The sequence below is a fragment of the Chelonia mydas genome, chromosome 15 (genome assembly GCF_015237465.2).
Source record: "Chelonia mydas isolate rCheMyd1 chromosome 15, rCheMyd1.pri.v2, whole genome shotgun sequence".
In the NCBI taxonomy this organism is placed as follows: domain Eukaryota; kingdom Metazoa; phylum Chordata; order Testudines; family Cheloniidae; genus Chelonia; species Chelonia mydas.
In genome coordinates, this window is record NC_057856.1 from 26,485,768 (window position 1) to 26,497,911 (window position 12,144).

At 47.2% G+C, this 12,144-nt stretch overlaps 1 protein-coding gene across 5 annotated transcripts in view; it reads left to right on the plus strand.

The window, feature by feature from the left end:
* Positions 1-2,989: 2,989 nt before the first annotated feature.
* BCL7A (BAF chromatin remodeling complex subunit BCL7A) overlaps positions 2,990-12,144 on the plus strand; it is a 31,045-nt gene continuing 21,890 nt past the window's right edge. For 2 of the 5 annotated variants that reach the window (XM_037878589.1, XM_037878591.1), the window contains exon 1: positions 3,132-3,269. Coding sequence is in view for 2 of the 5 variants with exons in the window: in XM_037878588.2 (XP_037734516.1) it covers positions 3,178-3,269 (92 nt within the window). In the remaining 3 variants the exon portion in view is untranslated. Of the gene's footprint in view, positions 3,270-12,144 lie in introns of all 5 variants that reach the window. The other 3 variants (XM_037878588.2, XM_037878587.2, XM_037878590.1) reach the window with 3 other exon arrangements.

Below are 12,144 nucleotides of genomic sequence, written 5' to 3' on the forward strand. Positions count from 1 at the left end.
CTCAAACTCTACGATGTTTCATCAATTTAGGGCGTGTCATAAAGCTATGGGATTAAAACACTTCACAAAGTCTGGGCCAGTAATCACACAGCAGTGCTACCATGGGGGAGTTCTGAGTTTGGAGATCAAGAGGAAGCAGCTTACTCTGACCCTAGGAACACCATGTATTGCCAATCAATGACCTCCAAAATGAACACACCAAACACAGGATTGGGTTAAGTAAACTTGCTGCTAAAATTGACATCATGGTATCAATCACAAATGCTTTCCTGAAGAGGTCTCTTCAGAGTGCAACATTACGGTTTTGCTCTTAATCCATCCATCTAATGGTCCAGTGGGCCATTAGGACAATCAGGGATCACCATGGCATAAGGATGCAGGAAGAAGAGTGAAATATGAGATGGTACATACTCCCCTGTCCTGGGAGGAATCCTCCTGTGACTGGTAACATTAGCTTTAGGGCAGGTTTACACTAATGGTGTAATGCAAAGCTGCACTAATACAGTCCAGTTTCAGCATATTACAGGAAAAGTTTATTCACAAAAACTTTACAGTAAAATAGCAATTAAAATTAAGTGCTATATCTGAATATACCACAGTGATGAATCTTAGTGAAGGGAGCATTCTATTTTGTGATGGATTAAAAACTGGGCTTCCATTTTACTCCTAACAATTTTGTATTTCTTTTTGGGAGTGTTAGTTCCAATTAGTAGTGTAATACCAATGGGAGAGTGTCTTACTTAGTGTTTGTATAAACAGCGTAATGGTACCAATGCAAATTGCTGCAGAAAGATCAGTGAGTTGTTGAACTCATTTCCTTCTTTACAGTGCCCCTCAGCATTGATGGGTCTTTGCATAATCATGTAGCCCCTTAAAAAGTGTTCCACTCAGTGGTGATGTTTATTGCATGGAGATTACTATTGTACATCACAGAAATAATTATAGTTGTGTTAGTACATATAGCAAGATGTATAGCTAGTTGTCATGGCAGTGAAGAGATAAACGTCAAACAACACAAATCAAAGTATTACAGGGTGTGTGACAAAGATTTCCTGAGGAGCTGTTGCTTCATATGACCTGCTCTCCAACCAGTTTTTTTTTGCATATATGTACACACACGTACACGTGTTGGGTCAGATCCTCAGATACCATAAATCATCAGAACTCCACTGCAGTTATTAGCGATACATTGACTTACACAGCTGAAGATGTGGCTTAGTTATTATGCAAGGTAACCTATTTTCCCTTGTTTTTTCCTACCCCCCCCCCCCCCCGACGTTCTTGTTAAACCCTGGATTTGTGCTGGAAATGGCCCACCTTGATTATCATACACATTGTAAGGAGAGTGGTCACTTTAGATAAGCTATTACCAGCAGGAGAGTGGGCTTGTGTGTGTGGGGGGGTGGGGGATGAGAAAACCTGGATTTGTGCTGGAAATGGCCCAACTTGATTATCATACACATTGTAAGGAGAGTGATCACTTTAGATAAGCTGTTGCCAGCAGGAGAGTGGGGTGGGGGGAGGTATTTTTTCATGCTTTGTGTGTATAAAAGATCTTCTACACTTTCCACAGTATGCATCCGATGAAGTGAGCTGTAGCTCACGAAAGCTTATGCTCAAATAAATTGGTTAGTCTCTAAGGTGCCACAAGTACTCCTTTTCTTTTTGCGAATACAGACTAACACGGCTGTTACTCTGAAATCTGACAGCTGAAGATCTGGCTCACTCTATCTTTTTGTATTACACAAACATTTGTATGTAATGCCCAATGAACTGGATTGTTAAATATCCTTTTCCTATTGTTTTATAAATCATGTAAGTTGTTGAAAAAGAAATATAGCTAAACAACAAACCGCAAGTCTGCAACATAGTGTCGTAACTGTTTGCACAAGGGCTAAATCAGAAACTAGTCACTCAAATAGTCTATCATCCATAAGAGGATGCACTATAGGATTCTCAAAGATAAGTATTTAGTGTAATAATCACAAAGTTTAGGAACAAATGGATCTAATATTATTACTGATTGAGCACCCTCTGTGTACTCTGCGCTACACAAATACCTGCTTATACAAAGATGTGATCCCTGCCCTTGGGGCTTACAATCTAATTTGGACACGGACAATAAGGCTCAGACATACATACAATAATACATCACAGGATGGTTCTTTAGCTTTTCAGAGAGGAGTGATTCAGTGCGCAGAGGCTGGCAGTCTTATTTCTAATCCCAGCTCTGACATTAACACCCTCATTTAGAAAATTACCCCCCTGCCTCACTTTCCCTACCTGTAAAATATTTTAAACTTCTCAGAATCGTTTTGAGAATCAATTGTTTCTAGAGCTTATTATTATCATCAAGCTTTCTAAAGGCTTGGATTGTGTCTTTTGGGCACATATTTGCATATTTATATTACAGAAGTATTTACAGCACTATATAAACAAATAATAATTCCTAAAAGTAGCCTTCACAGTCCTGCAATTTATTTCCGCAGCTTTATTGCCCACAGAGGGAAGAGAAGTCAAGCCACAGTATTTTGCAGCTCTCCATCTGAGATTGTCAAAACTCTTTATAAACATTAATTCATTAAGCTTCCCAACGCCCCTCTATGGTAGATCAGAACTGCTATCCCCCTTGGCGGGAAGGAGGGGTACTGAAGCGCTGAGGTGTTAAGTGACTTGCCCAAGGGAAGGTCCCACAGTGAGTCCAGGCACAATTACCAACACAACCCGATCCCATCTCTTCTAATGATTAGACCCCCCACACTTCCACCCAGAGCTGGGAATAGGACCCAGGAGTCCTGGCTCCCCGCGCCCTGCTCTAGCCACTGGATGCCACATCCCCCTCCTCGGGCCAGCAATAGGACTAAGGCCTGGTCCCCTCGCGCCCTGAAGCTCTTGGCAGCCCCTCTCCCGCGCGCACGGCCGCGGCGCTGACTCCTTGGGGGCCCCCGCCCGCGCGCCAGCCCCTCCCGCGCCCCACGAGCCCGGCCTGCCGCGTGCGGCAGCCGGCGGCGGCGGCGGCCGCTCTGGGCGCTTGCGCAGTGCGCGAGCCCCGGCGGCGGGCGGCTGAGTCTGGGCGGAGCCGAGCGGCGGGACGGAGCATTGTGCGTGCGGCGCAGCCAGCCGGGCCGGGCCGAGCTCCGCATTCTCCGCAGCCGCCGCCGCCCCGTCCCCAGCAGCATGTCGGGCCGGTCGGTGCGGGCCGAGACCCGCAGCCGGGCCAAGGATGACATCAAGCGGGTGATGGCGGCCATCGAGAAAGTGCGCAAATGGTGAGCGGGCCGCGCCGGGCTCCGGCCCCTCCCCCGGCCGTGCCAGCCATGCCGCTGCTCACCCCCGCATGGGGCCGGAGCCCGCCAGGCGGCCCGGGGCGGGGGCAGGGAGCCGGCTTCACCCACAAGCCATTTCGCTCCTGCGAGTCACGCGAAGGCGGCGTGTGAGGGGGAGAGCGGCAGATAGACACACAGGGCTCCATTGTGCGGCCGAGCCCCGGCCCGCGTCCTCCCCGCTCCGCGGCCGAGCCCCTCCCGTCCCCCCGTACCTCCCCGCTCTCTTCCGAGCCCCCCCCCGCCCCCCGATCCGTCCCCCTCCCCGCTCTGCGGCCGAGCCCCTCCCGTCCCCCCGTACCTCCCCGCTCTCTTCCGAGCCCCCCCGCCCCCCGATCCGTCCCCCTCCCCGCTCTGCGGCCGAGCCCCTCCCGTCCCCCCGTACCTCCCCGCTCTCTTCCGAGCCCCCCCCGCCCCCCGATCCGTCCCCCTCCCCGCTCTGCGTCCGAGCCCCTCCCGTACCCCCGGCCCTCCCCGCTCTGCGGCCGAGCCCCCCCCGTCCCCGGATCCGTACCCCCGGCCCTCCCCGCTCTCTTCCGAGCCCCCCTCTCGGCCCCCGATCCGTACCCTCCCTGCTCTGCGGCCGAGACCCCCCCGTATCCCCGGCCCTCCCCGCTCTGCTGCCGAGACGCCCCCCCGTCCCCCGATCCGTATCCCCGGCCCTCCCCGCTCTCTTCCGAGCCCCCCCCGTCTTTCGATCCGTACCCCGGCCCTCCCCGCTCTGCGGCCGAGCCCCCCCCGTCCCCGGATCCTTACCCCCGGCCCTCCCCGCTCTCTTCCGAGCCCCCCCCCTCGGCCCCCGATCCGTACCCTCCCTGCTCTGCGGCCGAGACCCCCCCCGTATCCCCGGCCGTCCCCGCTCTGCTGCCGAGACCCCCCCCGATCCGTATCCCCGGCCCTCCCCGCTCTCTTCCGAGCCCCCCCAGTCTTTCGATCCGTACCCCGGCCCTCCCCGCTCTGCGGCCGAGGACCCCCCCCCCCCCGTACCCCGGCCCTCCCCGCTCTGCGGCCGAGGACCCCCCCCCCCGTACCCCGGCCCTCCCCTCTCTGCGGCCGAGCCCCTCCCTTCCCCCGATCTGTACCCCCAGCCCTCCCCGCTCTCTTCCGGTCCGTCTCTAGGCCCTCCCCGCTCTGAGGCCGAGCCCCGGTACCCACCGGGCCCGCCTCTACCCCGCCGCTCTGCGGCTGAGCCCCCCGCCCCGGGGCCCATGTCCTCCCTGCTCTTGCTCCCTGGCCCCTCCTTCATTCTCGTTCCCCCTCCTGCCCCAAACCCCACTTGTGTTGTCTCCCTCGCCTCCGTCAGCTCACCCTCCCATCGCCCCCTGCTGCCCTTGGTCCTAGTTAGGTACCGTTGTTGTCCCAGTTGCCGAGACCGTCCCGTGCGATCGATCTCTCCCTCACTCCCCTTCATGCTGCCTCAGAGTGTATATCTCCTCCCCCCGGGATCCCATCCTAGGGGCTCTTGCAAAGTAATGGGGGTGCGGGAGTGAATGTAGCGATTTGTGAAGGGGGGGTGTCATCCCCCAGAATCAAAGAAAAGCTGAAGGGGCCGGGCTGGGAGTGGTGTATGGATGGGAGCAGATGTAGCAGGCATGAGTCAGACCCCCACTGGCCTTAGTCCATTGCAAAAGAAACCCGTTCTCCCTTCTCTCAAATTTCCCTGTCAAAAACAGGGAAGGGGATGAGGTTTTAAAAAGTATTATTAGTGTGGATCTTTAAGGAAACACATTTGAAATGCTTTGTAATGTTGCAGAAATAATAATTATCTTAGTGTGTAAATGAAAAAGGTGTTGAGTTTATTTTTTTATGCTTGAGAGTTGGGTGAAAACAAATACAAACAGGATCTTGTATTAAAAATCCCAAAAGGCTTTCAGTTTTTGTTTTTTTGTTTTTAAAAAAGCTTCAAAAATCACACATAAGCAAATCAGATGTGAACGAAAGTGTCTTATTTTAACATTCTGGTGGTTTTAAATCCTGAGTGGAATTGGAGAGAGAGATGTAATTGGTACTTGAGTTTATTTTAAATTACATAATTAAAGGTTGTACCCATAGTAAAATAAACCCCTTTTATTAAACCTTAGAAGTGTTTTGGCACTTTATGCTTTTCTCTTTCCTAGTTTTATTATGAAAATCAACATGAAGTAGTTAAACAATATAGTAGAACAGTTATTGTAGCACAATACACAGTCTCGGTTTTTTGGATGGGATAAAGAGCAGTGTCAATATGACTCAGGAAAAAGTTACTTTGTTCAAACAGCTTGACCTTGTCTGTTCAATAGCTTTTGTATATCTATCCTAAAATGTCTTTTTTAAAATGTATAAAAGACACAGTAAATCCCAGGGACCAGTTTTAGTCAACATAACTCATATATTTTGAATAGGATAAAATGAAGGTTCCTGTTTTGTTATGTAATTTATAACTTTAAATTGATTTAACAAAATAATAAAATATAGAAATAAATCTGCATTTTTCTCTTGTTCGCTCCCTGAACTGGATTGTTGCCATTTTAAAGCCCTTGAACTCTGTGAATAGGCTGGTTGGCTTGAATCGGACAAAGAATCAAAATATGTGTCCATAATGCAGGGCTTGAGAAGGGGATTTCAAAGTAGGAATCCATCTATTGTGTTGGGAGCTGAAGCACTCACAGTGTTATAGTTTGATGATAGTACAGAGTTCCTGAAATAATACTTCTACTATGTATTTTTTTAATGCTCTTTGTTGACTGGCTGGTTAGTATTGAGGGGTCAAACACAATAGGTAGAGATGTGACAGCACTTTCTCTTAGTGGTAATGTAGCTAGATGCTTGTTTTTTGTTTTTTTTTAAATTTCCTGATATTTCTTTAAAGAGAACTGGTACTTGTTTCCTTTAAATAATACTATGCGGTGTACAGGAGAGACAGGAGTTTGACTGTGCTTGGAGAGAAGGAGAGGCAGGAGTTTGATCTTTTCTTCATGGCCAACAAATTAAAATGAGAGGCTAATCTTTTTTTGGAAGTATTTTCTACCATCACAGCAACTGTGCACAAATATTAGCCTGGCTTGTTGTACCAAGAGTAAAGATTTTAGGATTCAAATGGAATTTGTAAATTTAAATCCTGACAGGGTAGATTGTTTAAGGGTGGCCTTACAGAATTACTGAAAGCACTTATTCTGACCATTGCCAGATTTATTCATGTCACTTCTTGTATGAAAGTCTGATGAGTACTTACCTAAATCACATTTTTCGCATGAAATTGTTGGAACTCATTGTTTTGTTAACAAACCTCATGTCTCTTTGTTCTTATTTCTCATCCCCATAGACCATGTAGAATGGAAAGGCACTGAGACATTAAATGTTTTGAGTTTATGTGACTTAAACATTTTTGAGAAGCTTGTTGTGAATTATGAGATTTATACACCAGCCTCACCCACACCTTGTCAAGAGCTACATATGCAACTTGCAAGGAGCGTGAGTACCACACCTAATTTGTTATAACTGGGAGCAATTTGTTACCATTCACATCTTTACTGTGGAAATGCAACCACTGGAGATGAAAAGTCCCAGCGTGAGTGCTTCCATTTCTTGGATCAAAAATGGAGCACTACATAGTGGGACTCTAATAACATAACATAAGAATATAAACATAAAAATGGCCATGCTGAGTCAGACCAGTGACCGGTACCAGATGCTTCAGAGGGAATGAACTGAACAGCGCAATTTATCAAGTGATGTAACAGTGTGTGCGCAATGTGCCCAGCCGTTTGATTGCGTCATCATCAGCCAGGTGGAGAGCTGGTCACCTGTTGTTGAAATAAGTTAGTGGGTACCCGTCAAGGATACGTGACATAGTCTGAAGTTGACTGCAGCTGTATTGCGGGTTATTAGAAAAACCCCATTTAAAGAGATGGGCCGAACAGGTGCCCTTTTCTATTTGAAACTGGGTTGGAGATGACCTCAGATGTCTTGGCAGATCAAAACCTGGTGGACAGATGGTTGGGTCAGTGGTGAGAGACTGATTAACAACTGTTGTCACTGACTTCTTGTGCCAAGCAGATTCCACCGTCATGTCCTGTGGTGGCACAAATGACCATAAAGGGCGTCTAGAAGACAGGTGAGCTGGAGGGTGGTTGACGAGGTCTGTGTACAAAGGCAGGCTGCTATTCTCTTGGATCTTGGCCAGCAGCCTGACAGATGCCTTCTCACAGCGAATTTGTGGTGGTGCTATGTTATTAAGTATCGGTAGCCATGACAATGGAGTTGCCCATAAAGTCCCGGTAACAATATGGGGTTAAGATCTATGTCAACCAGCCTCGTGTGAGATGAGCAACACCAGACAGGAGCACAATACTCTGCTGTTGAATAGCAGAGGGCAAGGGCTGATGTTCTAAGCATCCGAGTGCTCGTGCTCCAGGTTGTACCAGCCACTTTTCTGAGGAGGTTGTTCCAAGTGTTGACTTTGGCTGCAGTCTTCCTCAAGTGGTTGTGGTACATTAATGACCTATCCAATATCACAGTGAGGTAAACCGGGTTTGGGTCATGCTGCAAGCATTGGCCATTGAGAAAAATGTTTAACTTGTGTGTTGCTCTTGCATTATGGAGATAAAATACACTAGAAATTGTTTTGGAAAAGCTTGGCTGTGGTCAGCATCGACTGTGATAGTCTGCCATGAGTTTTGTATCATCATTCAAGATATTGTGAATTTCTGAGGAGGATTGAGCTTGGTAGCTGCAGTAGATGTTATTGGCATAGATAAACTTGCACAAGAATGTAGCTGGCAGGTTGTTGATGTACACATTGAACAGTCTCAGTGAAAGAACTGAACCTTGAGGAAGGCCGTTGATCTGACACTTCCAAGAGCTACAGCAGTTGCCGATGTGTATTCCAAACCTCCTGTTTTGGAGAAGAGCTCTACTGTTTTGTCCACCCAATACAGGGCAACTTGAGAAAGTTTAAACAAAAACCCTCTGTGCCAAACTGTGTCATAGGTGGCGGTCAAATCCAAGAAGATTGCTGCCATCTTTAGATTTTGTTGAAAACCATTTTCGATAAAGGTGGTCAAGGCCAGGACTTGATCATAGGTGCTGTGTCCTTTCCTGAACCCTGCCTGCTTGACCTGCAAGACATCGTCCAAATCTGGAGCGATTCATTGCTGGATCAGACTCTCAAACACCTTGAAACACACTGACAGCAAGGATATGGTGTGGTAACATGACACATTGTAGGGGTCCTTGCCTGGCTTAAGAATAGCAATAATCTTTGCTTCATGCCAAGTGCGTGGTAACTTCTTCTCATTAATGACCGTATGTAGAACTAAGTAAGCCACTGTGATGCCTTTGGTCCAAGGTGTTTGAGGAGTTCCACCAAGATGTTATCATAGCCCACTGCTGTGCCTGGCTTGATGGAGTTAGGGCCCTATCTAGCTCGTTGACCATAAATGGCTCTGGTTGACTCTTACTCACATTGTGATGTCAGAGTAGGCACCATTTGTTATATACTTTGCATTTGAATCGCTTCGCCAGTAGGACCTTTGCTTCCCACAGAAAATGGCTTGCAACCTCACTGGGCTTAACCTGTGGATGATTTTGACCTGGAGGTTGTTGAGCAGCACCCAGCTGGCGGATCAAGTTCCAGCACTTCTGACTGGAATAAATGAAGTCAAGTGTCTCTCTAGATTCCTTCCACCAAGTGAGCCTGGCTGCATCCAGGTGGTCAGCAATGTCCGAGTCGCCAGATAACTTGAATTTCCTCAGCAAGTTTTGGCGTTTGGCACTCAGGCAGGGAGTGTAAATTGGACGACAGCCCCGTAGTATAGCTGAGCATGCGGCTTTATAAATGGCTCCTTGGAATCAGCATCAGGCTTCATCGACTGGCATACTGTGCAACAGAATTGTAACCATGCTAAGTTCCAGTGCGTCACAGAACTTTTCCCACTCTGCCTTGCAGAAATTCTACCAACGCTTGGTTGAGCTTCGAATGATGGGTAGCTGAAGCCCGATGTGCAAAAGCGATGGTCTATGTTGACTGCGAGGGAAGTTATCAAGTACTATACCGCTCACTGGTTGTGAACAGCCGTCTAGTGAACCGACCCATGAAAGGTCGGTCGAGTACTCTTTCAACCATCTAGTTGAAAGAAATGCGCCACATTGTTTTGCATTGTGAATTAACATGAAGTCATTGTTAGTCACCCAATCCATCAGCCATTCACTGTCGTCATCTGGATCAGCGTACCCCCACTCAGAGTGGTGGCTGTTAAAATCACCAATGAATATTGCTGGATTATCAAGTGTTGGAAGGACCTGCTGGTCCCAGCACACACTCAGTGGCTTAAATACGTTGACAGTCCTAAAGCCATCAACCTGGATCACATTGTAAAAACTGGAGGAGGAGAGTGGAACAGCATCAGATATGTCGGAGCGTACATATGTTGCATGGCCATCTTTGGCATCTGGAGTGTGAGAAATTAGGTTAAAGCCATTTACCATAATGTCCTGCTTCACGAATTGCAACATGAGTTCCTTGCTAACAGATTTTGTCAATACTGTGATGAATAGCGAAGGCATTAATGATGCTGCGTTTGGCGGCTGAAGAATTTGAAGCACCTGTTCAAGGGCTTGAAAGTTGAAGGATGGTGATTATATTGGGGTTGCGGTCAGATGGCACATGACCAGGATCCATCACCGAATTTGGTCCACTGGTTGGATCATTAGTTTGCCCGGCCTAGCCCAGGCCAGATACTGATGCGGAGTGCAACATGAACACTGATCCATTGCCCCCCTGTATTGAGTGATACATCCCCTGTCAACCAGTCTCATCTTCCAGCAATCAGAGGTTTAGGGACACCCAGAGCATAGGGTTGCATCCCTGACCATCTTGGCTAATGGCCATTGATGGACCAGTCATCCCTGAGTTTATCTAATTCTTTTTTGAACCCAGTTATACTTTTATTGTAGTCTGAGTATTGCACTCATGTATGAAAGATGAGTCCAGGAGCAGGTCCCTCTACCCAGACAATGGCTTCTATGCACATTGTCCCCACCGTATGTAACTAAGAGGTGAGATGGTGCACTGGGCTCGTTACTGGGCATAATATTGGTGCACAGTAACTAATATTGTGTTATATGCACATATGCTCATTTTGGGGTTATTTTTTCACTCAGGCAGAATATGTCTGTTAGAAAATATGCGTGGTCTTAGACTGTAAGCTCTTTGGAGCAGGGACTGTATCTTCATATATGTTTGCAAAGTGCCTAGCATGGTGAGGACTGGATCCTGACCAGTGGGTTCTGGGAATTACTCTAATACGGCTGTTCTCAAATTATGGGGTGGGTCTCCCAAGGGAAACATGGGAATATGTCAAGGGAGGCCCAAGCATGTGCCTTTTTGTTTATTTGGTTGGTTTTTTGTTTTGTTTTTGTTTGAAGAGCTGTGGCTGTCAGTCCTGAATGGCTGAGACTTGTACAGAAGGGCTGTGCACACCAAGGAGATGGGGAAAAAGGGGACAGCCTCCCCCGCCCCCAATCCCTCACTGGGAGGCAGCCGAGACATGGACTCTCCACCCCAACCCAATCCCTCACCAGGAAGCAGCCTGGGCTCAGGCTCACCTGGAGGTGGCAGGGCTCTGGCTGTGAGCCCCTGGGGACATGGAGGGCGGGCAGTGGGGCAGCTGTGTTTGCTGTGAGAAGTGTGCTGCTGTTGGCTTGGCACTGCCTTCAGAGCTGGGTGATGGTATATGTACTTGGGGGTGTGTGTGGGGCGGGGCGTAAATAACTACAGACATAAGGAGGCCCCGATCAAATAGGTTTGAGAACCAATGCTTTAATACAACTGTTATAGTAATAATAAAGTTGTTCACTGTGAATGGTTTTGATCTTTGAGATTAGTGCAGCTTACTCAATTAGGTTGTTTCAAAGCACTGTATCAATGGGCCTATATTGTAGAACATCCTCGAGTATATATCTGAATAGGCATTGCTGCTGTAAATATACATTCTGTGCATGTGACTTTTGAATACATGGCAGAAATGCTGACCATCCATGATGTTACAAGAGACAGTCTCTATTTTAGCCAAAATATTTATAATTTTACAATCAGCCTATCCAAAAAGTGCTTACAGTCCAATGTATCTTAATGGATTTAAGAGGCACATCTCTTTTTGTCTCCCCTAATGTGTCATTTATAGCTTTCAAAGGCTGAGAAGCATTTGTAGATTCTAGGTAGGATCATTTAGGACATTTTATACCATTCCAAGAGTTTGGTCAAAAACTTGGCAGTTTCTGCCATATGCCAGAAAATATTGGAATATTTTACTTGAGAGAAAGAGAGAGTTTAAATATCATCTGCTTATTTATTAAATATATTTGTATAATGCATATCACAGGATTTTGGGGGGCAAGATATGTGGTTTAGAGTGAGGCAGAAAAATAATTCACAAGTATAGGGAGTTAATATTCCATAACTCATCATTTCCCACATACACACCAATAATATATAGGCAAGAGGAAACTGAGCCAATCTCCTGGTCTAGGATAGAGCACTAGATTAGGAGTGAGGAAACCTGGGTTCCATTTCTAACTGCCATTGAGTTGCTGTGTGACTTTGGGTAAGTCATTTAGCCACTCTTACCTCATTTTACCAAGCAGTAATTCAGGGATAACGAAACTTTACCTCCTTTTGTAAAGCATTTGGAGATAATGGATGAAAATCATAATAATAGTAACAGGCTGCTATCTGTGCCTCCATTTCCCTATGTGTAAAATGAGGATGTTAATATTGACCTCCTTTGTAAAGTGCTTTGAGAGCTACAGATAAACAGGTGGTTGTATTATTATAGAAGTGCTC